Here is a 13,887-nt window from a genome sequence, read left to right as displayed (position 1 = left end):
TATTGAATGGGAAAAGTGAATGGAAAAAACCCAATAACTTTTGGGATTTATTATCCTTGAAAGGTGAGGAGAAGCTAATCTTGCTGTTCCAGGATGTTTAGTGGAAGGAAGAGAGGTTTGAGAAGGATGGAAAAATATGACAAAAAATGACATTTGTGTTCCTTCTCTCCTCAGGGCTGTTGGAGTCATTACATATTTAAGGTAAATAAGTCTTGGAAACATTCCCTCAATAGTCCTTTGTCCATCAGAGCCCTCCAGTACTTTCAAGTGAGGGATTTGAGTGGAGCATGCAGTCCTTCCATAATGACAATTTATTTTGTGGTTTCCTCATTTCCTGGTTCCTCCTCATGAACATTGCAAGTCTCAGGCACAGAGCCCCTCAAGTATTTAAAAACTCCCCGTAAGCATTTGTGCTTCTGTCATTCAAACATGAAATAGAAATCTAAAACCTTTCTCCTTTCATTTTATGGTGCACAATAAACAAGCCTCACGTGCAAGTCTCCATTTGCTGGGGAGAACGACAGGAAAACTCTCCTGAATATCCAGAACGGGGAAATTTCATGGACCATTCCTGATGTCGTTCACTTGAGTGAAGATGCAAAGGACTTCATGAAAGGGATCCTGCAGCAGCACCCCAAGTGAGTGCCCTCCTGTGCCTCCCTCTGTGCAGAGCTGTTGGGGTCTCAGCAGGCACGTCCCAGCTCATCATTTGGTTTGAAAAAGCAGAAAGCTGAGAGGGATGTGATGCATTTTGCCACAATTCTTCGTTATTATTCCCCATTACCCAACCCACAACTCAGATTTTCCAAATTAGCCTCTCTGTGGTGTGGTGATGTCCTTGCTCCCTGCCTCCTCCAGGCTGAGGAGTTTCTGGAATGACACAGATGAGTGGGAAGAGCACACTATGGAGGGAGTTGTGCAGGAATTAAATAACATTGACCACATTCATTAAGCAATTTCAAGTACAAAAGTTGGTTTGAAGGCATATTTACAGGCACTTTATTTTAATTTCACTTCTTTCTGCCTGATGCCAAGGCTATTTTCACTCTGGCCACCTAAAGAGGCAAAGTCACTCTCAGAGCTGCTCTGGATACCCTTGAACCCTTCCAGAGAGCCATGAGCTCTTCATGAGCATCTGTGGGGAGTGCCAGAATGAAAAAAGGAGGATGTTTTCCCTTCAGGGGAAGGAAACCTTGAGTTGGAAGTTGCTGTGTCTTTTTGGTTTCTCTGCTCCAAATCAGCATCCTAAGCGCACACCCCTGTGTGTCGTGGGTGCCTGCAGGCAGCAGCACCTTCAGGAAGATCAGTGGTTGCTGTTGGAGGGGATCTTCCTACTAAAACATCAATCTGTTCTCCTACCAGATCCAGGCCGAGTGCTTTGGACTGTCTTTCCCACAAATGGTTCATGGTAAGTTTGTCCTGGTCCTTTATTAGTCAATTTTCCCTAATATCCAATCTAAACCTCCCTGCTGCAACTTATTCCCTCTTGTTCTACCATGTCAGTACAGAAAGGAAACTGACCTTGCAGACCAGAGTTAGGGTCTATATTCCAAAGTTTTAAATCAGTAAGGGAAAGAGTTAAAAATTAACAACAGCAGAAAGAATTTAATGATAGGTATTGAACAGGGCTTGATATAATCACTGAAAAGCTGATTTTGTCTGCAACTTAACTATGAAAGGACTGCAGCATTTGATCTAACGTAACTTTCCTAAATTAAACAGTTGTGTAAAGAGAGAATTCTAAAAAAAAAACCCACGAAAACTTCTCAAGAAATGAAATCAGGATTTTTTAACCAATGGTTTCCCTCTCATTCCACCTGGCAGCACAACGTTCCTCTTGAAGCAGCTCATTTCATTAATACCAAACAGCTCAAATTCATTGTGGCTCGGAGCAAGTGGCAGGTGAGTTGTCCTTAATCTGTGTTGATTCTGTTTAGTTCTATTTATTTTTAATTTCATCTGAATCTTTGAAAATCTTTTTGGCTAGGACAGCGAGCTCAGCAGAGATCTGAGCATGGCTGGGAGTTGGGAAAAAGCCCGGGAGAGATGGATGTATCAGGAATTCATTATTCATATTATTTTTCTGCCTGAAAACCCATGCTGGTGCCTGTATGACACAAGGTTGTGTCTGAGTTAGATGCCCTCAGCTGCCTTTGCAATTGGAGCTGAATTACAGGCAGGTGGCAAGAAAATGCCTCTTTTCCTGAAGTTCTCTCAAATAATTGGACTGATTGCCTTCTGAGCATGCCAGTTTCTCTCTGCTGGCTGGAAGGAGAGGCCCAGCTTCAACTGAGATGCCCCACATGGCAGAATTTAGAGCAGAGGAGTCCCATCTCCTACACTTGGTAGATTTTCTGCTGGCCTAAGTCACTGTAGGTTCCATTGCAGTCAAAGGATTTAAAGCCATTTACTCCAGTGAGTCTCTCATCTGATGTTTTCCATCAAAAACTCCTTTCCATCTCTTTTGAGTGGCCAGATTGACTTTGGAGATCTCGAACAGAGTCCTGTTTCCCCCAGTCACAAGAGCAAGTGTGTTCCCTGAAATCAATTTAATTTCATGTCTCTGAATGAGGGAAGAGGATGATTTGGAGAGAAATTGAGGTGACATGTGCAGAGGGTGGCAGTGTCTAATCAGACTCATGGGTGTGGTATTCGGGGGTGCAGGAGTTCATTTTGGTGTGTGTGCTTTCCATACTCCCACCATGTTCCCATCTCCTTGGACTGTGTCTTGTTTTCCTTCTCAGCGCTCCCTGATGTGCTACAAATCCATCCTGGTGATGAGGTCCATCCCAGAAATCCTTGAAAGGACCCATGACAACAGCTCCCTGGCCATCTCCCGACACCTCATTGAGGAAAGCACTTCATCCAGCACCAGCGGCTCCTCCTCGGACAATGAAAACTCCAATTTCCCAAAAAAGAGGCACTTTGGTTCCACCCCTGAACTGCACCTGCCCGTATTTGATGTCCCAGGCCATCCCGAGCCTCTGAAATGTGCGAGTGAAAGGGAACTTGCCAAAAGCTCCATCCCTCCAGTAAAACCCATGAGGAGGAAATATGCTTCGATGAAAGCAGAGGTGGGGGACAAATCACCCACAGAGAGCAAGGAGCTCATGGCGAGTATCTTACAGGAGAAAGAGGAGAGGCTCCTTCCCAGCCTTCGGGGAGAGCCATCCCAAAAAGGTGGCACTGCTGAGCCCTCATCCCTGAGGGCTTCCACAGAAAGCACATCGCTTCTGCATCAGAAAGAAAAACCAGATACATCTTTATCTGAAAAGGACAGAACGGAGGAGGCAGGGGATGGGACAGAAAAGCCATCTGCCTGTGTTCCCAGGCAGAGTGTCATTAAAAGCACCTTCTACAGCCAAGCAACTGAGCTGCCTGCAAGGCCGCCTTCCTCACCAGGCAGGGAGTTCAGAAGGCACCTCGACAGAGCCAGAAGGACTTTCCGGAAGGGTGGGTATTCAAAAGTGCCCCTCAGTGGCCTCCGTGAACCCCTCCTTGAGCAGTTTGAACTGGAAGAAGAAGAAGAAGAAGGAGGAGGAGATGATCACAAGGAAAGTCTGCTGGGATCCTTGACCAAATCTGCGTCGTTTGACACTGCCAGGAAGCCACCACACCCTGCCATTGCTGGGGCCAGCCGCAGCCGTTCCCTGGATGACTACAGGCTGAGAACCTCCAGATCCTTGAGGGAACAAGATATTTTGGAGGAGGACTGTGATGTATTGTCCCAGGAAAGCTGCCCTGAAGGCAGTGATCACTGTGACATTTCCGCAGGGCCCGGCAAGGGATGCTCAGCAGACACAGCAGAGCCAGGGGATGTCAGGAGAGCCAGCAAGGATTGCTCAGGAGAGAAGCCCTCTCCCTCCACACACTGTGAGGGGAACGGGTGCCCACCTGCTCTTATACAACAGCTAGAGGGACTTCCAGTGTCACCTCTTAGGAGTGAGAACAGGAAGCGTTTACTGAAGAAGTCAAAAGCCACTGAGATTGAGGAGGACGCTGAGTGTTTGGAAGGCAAAAGCCCCATTCCAACTGCCCAGTGCTCAGATGTAACAGCACCATCAGCTCCAAAACATGAGAGCACAAAGGGTAAATCTGCCTCTGGCTGTGCCTCTGACTCTGCTTTTCAGGAGGGCAAAGAGTCCATTTCAACCCTCACACAGTCAGAGACCACCCTGAGGTCATTTCCTCCAAGTAAGAGAGGCGTGTGTCTGCCCCAGGAGCCTGCTCCCACCGACAGCCACCCGGATCTAACAGGTGGAAGCTTGCTTATCAAAAGGACAGCCCCAGCCCCACCTTGGAAAGACAAAAGGCAGAAACATTCAGATGAAAAGACTTCTGCTCATGGCACTGCTGGATCTGAACTCATGGAGCATGAAAGCTCTGCTGTTCCAACAGAACAAAAAGAAACTGATTTGCTTCCAGTATGTAAAGACAAAAGTGAGGAAATTCCTGGGAAAAGTGTTCCAGCAGCTACTGTCATGCTGGGCAAACAGCCAGGTACCCTCACCTCTGGTGAAGGTGTTCCTCAGAAGCTGAAGACCCCTAAAGAGGTGAGATCTGCTGTCCTGGAAGATGCAGAAGAAGCTGTTCCAGGAATCACTGCACCATCAGCCCACAGTGATGAAAGCCAAACACACAAGAAGGCTCCTGTTCACTCAGACACAGCATCAGCTGTCCTGAAGGGAGAGCAACTCCGTGTTCCCCAAATCCCACCACCAGGATCAGTGCCACCTCTGGTCTCTGGTGGAGCACAGCAGGCTCTCAGCAAGAAGAAACTTGCTGCTCTGAGGAATAAAAGCTCAGCTTTTGCCACAGAGGTTGTTTCCAGTTTGGCCCATGAAGGAGCTGAACCCCAGGAGGTTCTTGAAGGCCATGGCTCAGATCCTGCTGCTCTGGAGAGCAGACACCCAGCCAGAGCTGTGTCCTCCCAATGCATTGTCCTCCCTCAGGTCTGGGAGAGTGAAAATCAAGAACATCCAGAGGTGTCAGTTCACAGTGAGATGAGATCTGTTGTGACAGGAAGCCGAGCAGCTGGACAAGCTGTGGCTGCTCCTTTCCCCAAGGCTGGACACAGGGTGTTTGAGCAGCACAGGGCTGGGATTTCAGATGGCCTGGAGAGTGGCAGTTCAGGTGCATTAACTCCTTCACAACCAGAAGTTGCTCCAGCTTCAGCCTATGACCTGGAATATGAGGAATATCCAGAGGTTTATGGTGAGGGTGGAGGCATTGCCTTAGAAAGTGGAAGATGTGATGCTGGAAAAGCTGCCCCACCACTGCTCCGCAGGGAGCACAGTCAGGAGCTGTCACACCACAGATCCTCTTTCTACAGTGATGAGGAGTCTGCTGTGCTGGAGGGCTTAGTGGATGAGATGGTTTCCCTCTCCGAAGAGATGAATGTTTGGGCAGAGTCAGTTTCTGGAGAGAAGGGAAGCAAGAAGCACGTTTCTCCTCACAGAGAGATGTTCTACAAAGGCAGCCAAACACACATGGACAGCTCCTTCCCTTCTGTCCAACAGGATGGAAGAGGAGAAGTCACTGAGAAGGATGGCCTTGCAGAACCTTACCTTGCTGTGAGTGAGGAGCCAGGAGTCCTGGAGGAGCAGGTAGCACAGACAGTTCCTCAGGAATGTGAGCAGCTGGAGGACTTGGCATTTGAGACCTCCCCTTCCAGCCCAGAGAGCGTTTCCTCCACAGAGAGCTTGGACACTACAAAAAGACCCATCCATGTGCCCGTGATCAAGGACACTGGGAAACACCCAGAAGTTTCTTTGGTGAAAATCAAAGACCTGTCAGATGAAACACCCAGTCCTGGCAGCGGCCCCCACAAGTTTGACATCTCAGAAGTGGAGCCTGCCTATTTGAATTTCTCAGATTTGTATGACATTGTCTACTTTCCATTTGAGTTTCTGAGCTATAAGAAGCCTTCGCCCAAACCAGTTCCTAGACGGTTTATGCTTCTTGGTCAAAGGGCAAGGTCCCCTCCTGCAGGACATCTCCATAAGGACAAAAAACTGTGCATCAGGGAACAGGAAGACAAGAACAGGAAGAACCAATTAGAAATATCTGAGGATTCAAAGGCAGCTAACTTATTAGCCATGGGGAAAGGGGCAGAGAGCCATAAAGAAATGTATAGCTCCCAAAAGGACTGCAGTGGAAAGCAGAAAAGCTCCTTCCACACCAAGCCTGGACTCTTTAAGCCGTATGCAAGGTCTCATTCAGTGGAGCAGTCAGTGGAGCAGAGTCTGAAGAAGAAAGTAAAAGCTTCTGTTGCCCATATTTCAAGAATCCTAAAAGGAAAGACATCTCCTGAGCCAGAGGAAGGTAATTATCTCACATTGTTCCTTCATAGATTTGCTGCTATAAGTGGGCTCTGTTAAAGCTGCCTTTTTCTCTTTCCAAGCATATTTGAAGCTGTGGTTAGACTGGAATTGCAAATCTGGCTGTGGTAGGTTCTGAAATCAGTAGTTTCCACCATCAGATCTCTGTTACTGGCTGGCTTCAGTGCAGAGCCAGCTCGGTTAATGCACCAATGGAAGTGGCTCAGATTCCCTGCTTGAGGCTGCACAGAAGCAGATCAGGGCTGGGTGATGCTTTCCTTGCTGCAGTTGTCATCTGACTGTGGCAAATCTGTCACGTTAAAGTGACTGGGAGAAGCTGAAGTCACCCTGGTTACTGGACATGAGGATCTGTCCTTTCTTCTCTGCCATCCCTGGATATTCCCTGTTCTTCCAGGACACTGTTTTGTTTGCAGCAGCTGTCACAGGCTTCCCTGTTAATCAAATGCTGGTTAATAAGGGAATCTGTGACTATTTATGTGTGAAGGCAGACCTGTCACTGCCAATGGATGCCATGGGGAGAAGGATGGCCTCGAATGACTTCTCACCCTTTGTCACAACAGAGTTTGGTGAGCTGGGAAGTGAGGCAGCAGAAAAGGAGCTGTTAATAGGGGCTGAAGGATCTCTGAAGAGGAAATCAGCGCTCCCTTCATTCAAGCTACCAAGCCTCACCCCAAAGGAGAAAGGTACTGCTGTGGCAGGAGTCATTGATTTGGTTTACCCTCAGAGGGTGATTCAGGAAAGAATTGCTTTTTCTCTGGCAAGTTTCCCCTTGACTCCATCAGGAGCATTTTCTGAGGTCATGTCACTGTCCCAGCATTCCACAGAGCCCAGACAAACACTGGGAAGGGCAGGTGTGGGAGGCTGGCAGCCCCTGGACACTGCAGAAAAAAACCCTGGAGAAACACAGAAGAAAACCTGAGTTCCCCCTTCCCCATGGAGATAGGAGCAGATTTGATGCTTTATAGGGTTTTTTCTTCTGCAATATCCATCTTTCCAATATCCTGTCTCCTTCTCTCTCCTTGTTTTGTCTTGATCATTTGATCTTGAATCATTTAGTTGGCAAAGACCTCTAAGTCTACTGAGTCCAACCATCAACCCAGCTCTGCCAAGGCCACCAGTAAACCATGTCTCCAGGTGCCACACATTTGTTAAATCCCTGTTAAATCCTGATGGTGACTGCCTGGACATCTTCCTCCAGTCCTTGACAACACCTTCCATGAAGATATTTTCCCTAATATCCAAACTAAACCTCCCTTGGGTAACTGGAGGCCATTTCCTCTTATCCTATTTGAGCCCCTCGTCCTTGAAATTCCATAGTTCAGTTTTGCCCCCACATTTAGGTTCAGCCAGAGGAAAACCCTTACTGTGACAGGGTCTCTCTCTGCTCTGAGCTGTTCTGCTGCTTTATGTGTACCAGGGCTGGACAATGCAGATATTCCCCATGGATTTTCCAAGATCCATCTGTCCCACTGCACCCACAGGTGAACAGGATTCCTTCACCTGTGTGCTCCATGCCCAGGGGATTCTCAAAATGGTGGTCAAAGGAATGGCAGACCAGGAACCAGAAAAATTCTTCACCCCATTAAAAATGCTTTCTGATGTCCTGCAGGGATTTTTTTTCCACAAAAAGGTCTCCAGGCTATTCTGAGTCACCCCTTTCCCTCCTCTCTGCAGCCCCATCGTTTGTTGAGGAGCTCATGGACCAGGCTGCGGCCGCAGGACAGTGCGTGACGCTCTCGTGCCGGACGGCAGCTCACTCCTCCCTGCACATCAGCTGGTTCAGAGGTGACACTGCCAGCCCTCCAGAGAGTCCCTGACCCCCGGGACAGTGCTCCAGGGAGAGCTTTAAGCACCTGGGTATCAATCTTCAGGGTACTTATCTCTCCCTTCTCCTGCTTTCCAGATGGGATACCTGTCCAGAGCAGCAGCCGGATCCTCATCTCTTCCACGCTCAAACACTTCCAGCTGTTAACGATTCTCTCTGTTAATGCCGAGGATTTTGGTATTTACACCTGTGTGGCCACAAACTCTCTGGGCTCAGCATCCACCTCTTGTGTCATAAGAAAAACAGGTGAGAGAAGGAGTACCTACAGAAATAGGTATTTAAGTACTTCTGCCCCCAAAAATGTGACCTGTCAATACCTTTGAAGTGAGATTTCTGCACATGGGTGCAGAGGAAGATCTCTCCCTTGCTGTGGTCTGAAGCCTGTGCAGGGTTCTCTCCCTCTTCTTCCCTCTTTATTTTCTCTCCTGGATTAAGAGCCACTCCAAGACAAAAATATTAATACTGAGTTTAAATTAGGGATGGTAAAATTGCTATTCCATTAGCTCTGTGTATATATATGTATACATAAAAAGCATATACATGTTTTCTACATATATATATATATAAACAATATCTGTAGCTGAGACATGCTGGGTGTAGAGTTTTGTATCACAGCAGTGCTGCAGTTAACACTCATGGGGTTTTGTGCCTCCTCTCCACAGAGGTTCCCCCCTGCCCTCCACCCCCTGACATCGTGGAGGTCTACAAGGATGGAGTGCAGATGGTTTGGAAACCTGTGGAAACCAACACCCCTGTCCACTACACTGTCCAGTGCAAGACTGAAGGTAAAGTGCTGTCCTTATGTTTTGCAAGGAACATCTCAGTTTGTATGATCTCCTCACCAGCTGGATATTTCATTGTTATTCAGAAACAGCCTGGTTTAACTCCCCAGTTTAGAGTTAGGAATGGGATTCATGCAGCTATCATTTAACCATCTGAAAGTTAGGGGTTGTGCTGGTTAAATCAGCCTGGAATTAGCATATTCCTACCAAGGCTTTGTTAAAGTGTGAATCAAACAAGGCTGTGTGGAAAGTGCAACCAAAAAGTGAGCAGCTACAGGAGAAAATTCCTGGTCTGATATGCAGCTCTGGGTAATCTGACAAAATTAGACACTAATTAAACAACATCATCCCAGCTCAGGTTTTCTGTACAGTCTTGGAGAAAGATGATTTATTAAACAGGCAATTTATCCTCTGCTAAACAGCTGTGCTTTCTTTTCCCATTGGCTATGAAGGAAGCTTAGGGAAAAGAGCCAGGACAAGATAAGTTTGACAAAACTGCATCACCACTTTGATATTCTCTTTTGAGGCTTGGTCCAGAGGCTGATGAAAGTCAGAGGATCATTTAATCATGGAATGATTTGGTTTGGAAGGCACCTTAAAAAACATCTAATTCCAGCCCTCCTGCCATGGGCAGGGACACCTCCCACTATCCCAGGCTGCCCCAAGCCCTGTCCAACCTGGCCTTGGACACTTCCAGGGATGGGGCTGATACAGCTGCTCTGGGCACCCTGTGCCAGGGCCTCCCCACCCTCTGAATAATAAATTCTTCCTGACATCTAATCTAAGTCTCTCAATGTTTAAAGCTGTTTCCACTCTTGCTGTCACTATCTGCCCTTGTCAAAATTAAATGTTTTCCTGTTTAGCTACAAAAGCTTTGTATCAAATCCCCAAGGCTGTTCTGCCTCTCTTGGGATGGATTTGCTGTCGTTATTCTGAGTGTGATGTCTGATAGCAATTCCTGCTGCAGCCACACAAACACAGCCCTTTGGATTCAGCTGCTCCATGTTCCTTCACTTAATTCTTCAAACAAACAATCCACGAACACTCCTTTTTGGATTAGCATGGGTAGCAGATTTCTGCCCTTTCCCTCTGGAGCTGGTGTGAGTCACCTTCCTTCCAACACCTCCAACACACATTCTTTATCATCATTCCTTTTGACACAACTGTAGGAGAGATTTTGGGGAGGATACAAACACAAGTTCTTCCAATTAGGAAGAAAAATGGGAAACAGCATCTACAATTTTCCACTGCGTTTTGTGTATTTGGCAGGAACATGCAAAATCCTGCTCTTCTGAACCCAGGAGGATTAAGATAATCAGGAATAAATTCTTTGTTTTATCCATTATTTGAAAACAGGTTTTTGTACGCTGCTTCTGCACATATTTTTCTCTAGTTCTAAGCTGTACCTGCTCCTTCTTGCACAAACAGCCCCCAATTCAACCAGTACCCTGTAAAATCATTGATACCTCAGGTTTGGGTGGGGAATTGCTGCTTATCCAATGGTTTGAGGCTCTTGGCCAGAATTTATTTGAATGGAAGGATGGGTTTCATCTCAGGCAGTTGCAGGGAGTTGTGTTCGGCCTTGAGCACAGCAGCAAAACGTGGGATGCAGCATCGTGTGGGAGGAATGCTGATTAAAATGTCTGCTGGGGATTTTCTCCTTCCTAACTTAGTCCCATGAATAATGAGTCCAGAAGGTACCTAAAATTCCAGTTCCATGAGAAATCATCTGAGTTTCAAAAAAACCTGAGTAAAACCGTCCATGTTTCAAACACTGGGCTTGCTGGGATGGTGTTAGTGGATGGCTCTGTCCAGGAATCCTGCACCTCATGGTCTTAACTGGATTCAAGACAGGGCCAACAGGAAAAAAAAAATGTGATTTGTCTTTTGCTTGAAGTTCTTGATGTACATTTCCACTGGAGTTTGGTGGCATGAATTAGATAAGAGAAAAAATACAGGAAAATTTCACCACTCCTCTGGAACAATATTGGCACAACTTGGAATTATCAGATATAAACCAGCTGATTTTAGAGAATAACACAGGTACAGCCCCAAAAGGGCCATGGTAAGTTGGCTTTTCCACATTCCCAGCACACAAGTTGGTGAAAAAAAAAAAGAAAACCACAACAAAAAACATAACAAAACCCCAAATCTCAAAAATCCTCACACCCATTGTGACCATATTAAAATGAGTCCTGATCTCTTTTCTCTCTTCCCTTGGTTAAGATGGGGAGTGGACAACTCTTGCTTCTGACATCACTGACTGCTGCTACTATGCCAGAAACCTCCCCCAGGGCTTCACCTACCACTTCAGGACAGCCTGCACCAGCAAGGCAGGGATGGGCCCCTACAGCGACCCCTCTGCCAAAGTGAAAATCACTGGGAAGGATCAAATGGGTAAGACCAAACATCAAGAAAGCTTCGGGATTTTCCTTCATCAAGCCCACTGCATCCTTTTAGATGTGAGCCCAGAAGCCAAGAGCAAGTGAATCAAGGCCAATGCCACTTGGTTTAGGGTTGTTTGGGGCTTTTGCATCTAAAATTAAATTATTTTCTAATGATTTTCTAACTCTGGACACAGGGGAATAGGTATAAACATATTAAAAACCACAATAAGATAACATCATGCAAATATAAACAATGTGTAACTATTTAAAATTTAATAATAAAACAAAAACCTGGGAACTGCAGATTACCTGTTGAAGACACAGTTTTGATTTGAGATTATGTAGAAATGGGTCTTGTACAATAAATGTTTTAGTGGAGGAATTTATCTACTGATACACATTTTGCACTGGTGAAAACTCTGGACTTGCATATATTATGGACTAAATCCTAAATTCAGTAGTTAACTTGTCTATTCTGGAAATAATTCCATTGGGAATTACTGTCCTACTGTGGTGAATTTTCCAGCTGTATTTTGTCTCTGAAGTAAAGAAATCTCAGTTTACTATTTTTTGTCACCAGTTTGACTACTGTGTACTGCACACATGTTTTTAAAATTAAGAGATCCATGGCCCCACAGCAAACACATCCTCACAGCAAAGGAAATGTCCTTTCTGTAAAGAAACAGAAGGATGGTCTAGCTGGAATTTCCTCCCAATGGAGAGGACTGCTCTGTAAAAATTGGTTCACAGAGATATTTTTAACTCACCCCAAGTCCTCTGCTTTCCTTTTCCTCAGGATTTGTTATCATATCTCAGTGTGTCCAGCTTTTCCAACCAGATGCTTTAAAGGGATGCTTTAGTATTTCAGGGAGTGCTTGGACACGAGCACACACCAGAACCAGAGCAACAAGTTCTAGCTGCTGCCCTGAAATATCCAGCCACAATAAGTTTCTAATTTCTTGTCACTTTTTACCATATCCCGAGGATTTGTTGTGTGAGAAAATAAGAAACAGTGGCTAAGATGTTTGATACCATAGCACACAACATAGAATCCATCTCATTGTCTGGAGTGGCCATATCAGGGAATCTTTGGGTGGACAGAGCAGAATCTGTTGCTTTCCAACAGAACTGGGTGCCACAGCTGGAACACAGAGTCACCTGGAGAAAGTTCTGCTTGTTGTTCATTGATAGCAGGGGAGACTCAGAGAGGTTCCAGTTTCCACACAGAGATGTTTTCCTGTGTAACCCCTGTCCCCTTCTCCCTGCAGAACTTCGTGCTGCCACACAGGAGCTCCCATCAGCTGCCCCTGAAGAAGAGAGTGAAATGATCACACCCCCTGAGCCCTTCCCAACCTACCAGACCTACGCCTTCCAAACTGAGATCAAAAGGTAGAGAATCCAACCGAGTTCTTAATGGCACAGAGGGAAATCCCACATGTGATGGAGCAGCTCTCCTATGAGGAAAGGGCTGAGAAAATTGGGGTTTGTTCAGTCAGGAGAAGAGAAGCTTCAGGGTGACCTAATTGCACCTTCCAGTACCTGAAGGAAGCCTACAAGAAAGATGGAAAGGAGCTTTTTATAAGGGGATTTAGGGACAGGACAAGGGGATGGCTTCAAACTGAAAGAGTAAAACAACCTGGCACAGGTTGTTCAGAGAAGCTGCCTTCAGCTTCAGTTCAGATGGCTGCCCCATCCCTGGAAGTGGTCAAAGCCAGGTTGTTTTCCCACCCTTACTGTAAAAAAAACCTTCTTCCTCATATCTGGTCTAAATCAACCCTCTTTTAGTTTAATACCATCCCCCCTTTTCCTCTCACAACAGATGTGCTGGGCAGGGGGGCAGCCACTTGATTTATCATGAAATGAGCCCAGGACTAACAAAGTTTCTTGTCCTTGCTGCACCAACCTTTGCAGACAGCACTTCAGTCAGGGTGCTGGGATTCAACTTTCTCTGCCTAGAAGAAAGACACTGATTTCTGTTACCAACAGGGGAAGTTCTCTTGCTCTCTCTAGAGGAGTTAAGCTCTCACTCATGTAATTTAAAGTGATTGTACAGTTTAAAGACACAGGAGGATGTGCAAACTGTGATGCAATAACTCCCCACCAGGCACAGATGAAAACCAGCGTGGGATCCTGGCGGTTTCAAAGAACAGAAGAGAAGATTAACACACCTCTGTGTTCCTTTGTACCAGGGGCCGATTCAGCATCGTCCGGCAGTGCCGGGAGAAGGTGAGCGGCAAGGCTTTGGCCGCTAAGATCATCCCTTACTGGCAGGAGGACAAGCAGGCTGTGCTGCTGGAGTACCAGGTGCTGAGGAAGCTCCACCACACAAACATAGCCCAGCTGAAGGGCGCCTACATCAGCCCCCGGCACCTGGTGCTGATCCAGGAGATGTGTGTGGGGCCAGAGCTGCTCCACTCCTTGGCGTTACGGTAAGAACAAGAGCGAAGAGTTTTCCAGTCAGGGCTGCTGCTGTCGGGAGGAAGATACCTGTTTCTTTCTCCTGACAAACTGGATCACCCCTCTCCATCTGTCATTGCACACAGGATTTGTAA

General features: G+C 46.5%; 1 protein-coding gene across 1 annotated transcript in view; it reads left to right on the top strand.

Annotated features, from left to right (window-relative positions):
- Positions 1-13,887, top strand: part of OBSCN (obscurin, cytoskeletal calmodulin and titin-interacting RhoGEF) — a 181,241-nt gene that overhangs the window by 163,902 nt on the left and 3,452 nt on the right. Inside the window, 12 exon segments of the mRNA XM_088064601.1 lie at positions 175-201; positions 486-638; positions 1,363-1,408; positions 1,825-1,902; positions 2,745-6,324; positions 6,902-7,024; positions 8,016-8,126; positions 8,245-8,412; positions 8,829-8,951; positions 11,175-11,345; positions 12,604-12,724; positions 13,525-13,764. Coding sequence (XP_087920727.1) covers positions 175-201; positions 486-638; positions 1,363-1,408; positions 1,825-1,902; positions 2,745-6,324; positions 6,902-7,024; positions 8,016-8,126; positions 8,245-8,412; positions 8,829-8,951; positions 11,175-11,345; positions 12,604-12,724; positions 13,525-13,764 — 4,941 coding nt within the window.

The sequence above is a fragment of the Pseudopodoces humilis genome, chromosome 1 (assembly GCF_049639895.1).
Source record: "Pseudopodoces humilis isolate 2021_Gansu_Grassland_sample_001 chromosome 1, ASM4963989v1, whole genome shotgun sequence".
Lineage (NCBI taxonomy): Eukaryota > Metazoa > Chordata > Aves > Passeriformes > Paridae > Pseudopodoces > Pseudopodoces humilis.
Note: the sequence above shows the minus strand (reverse complement) of the source record. Positions and strands in the feature narration are given on the sequence as shown.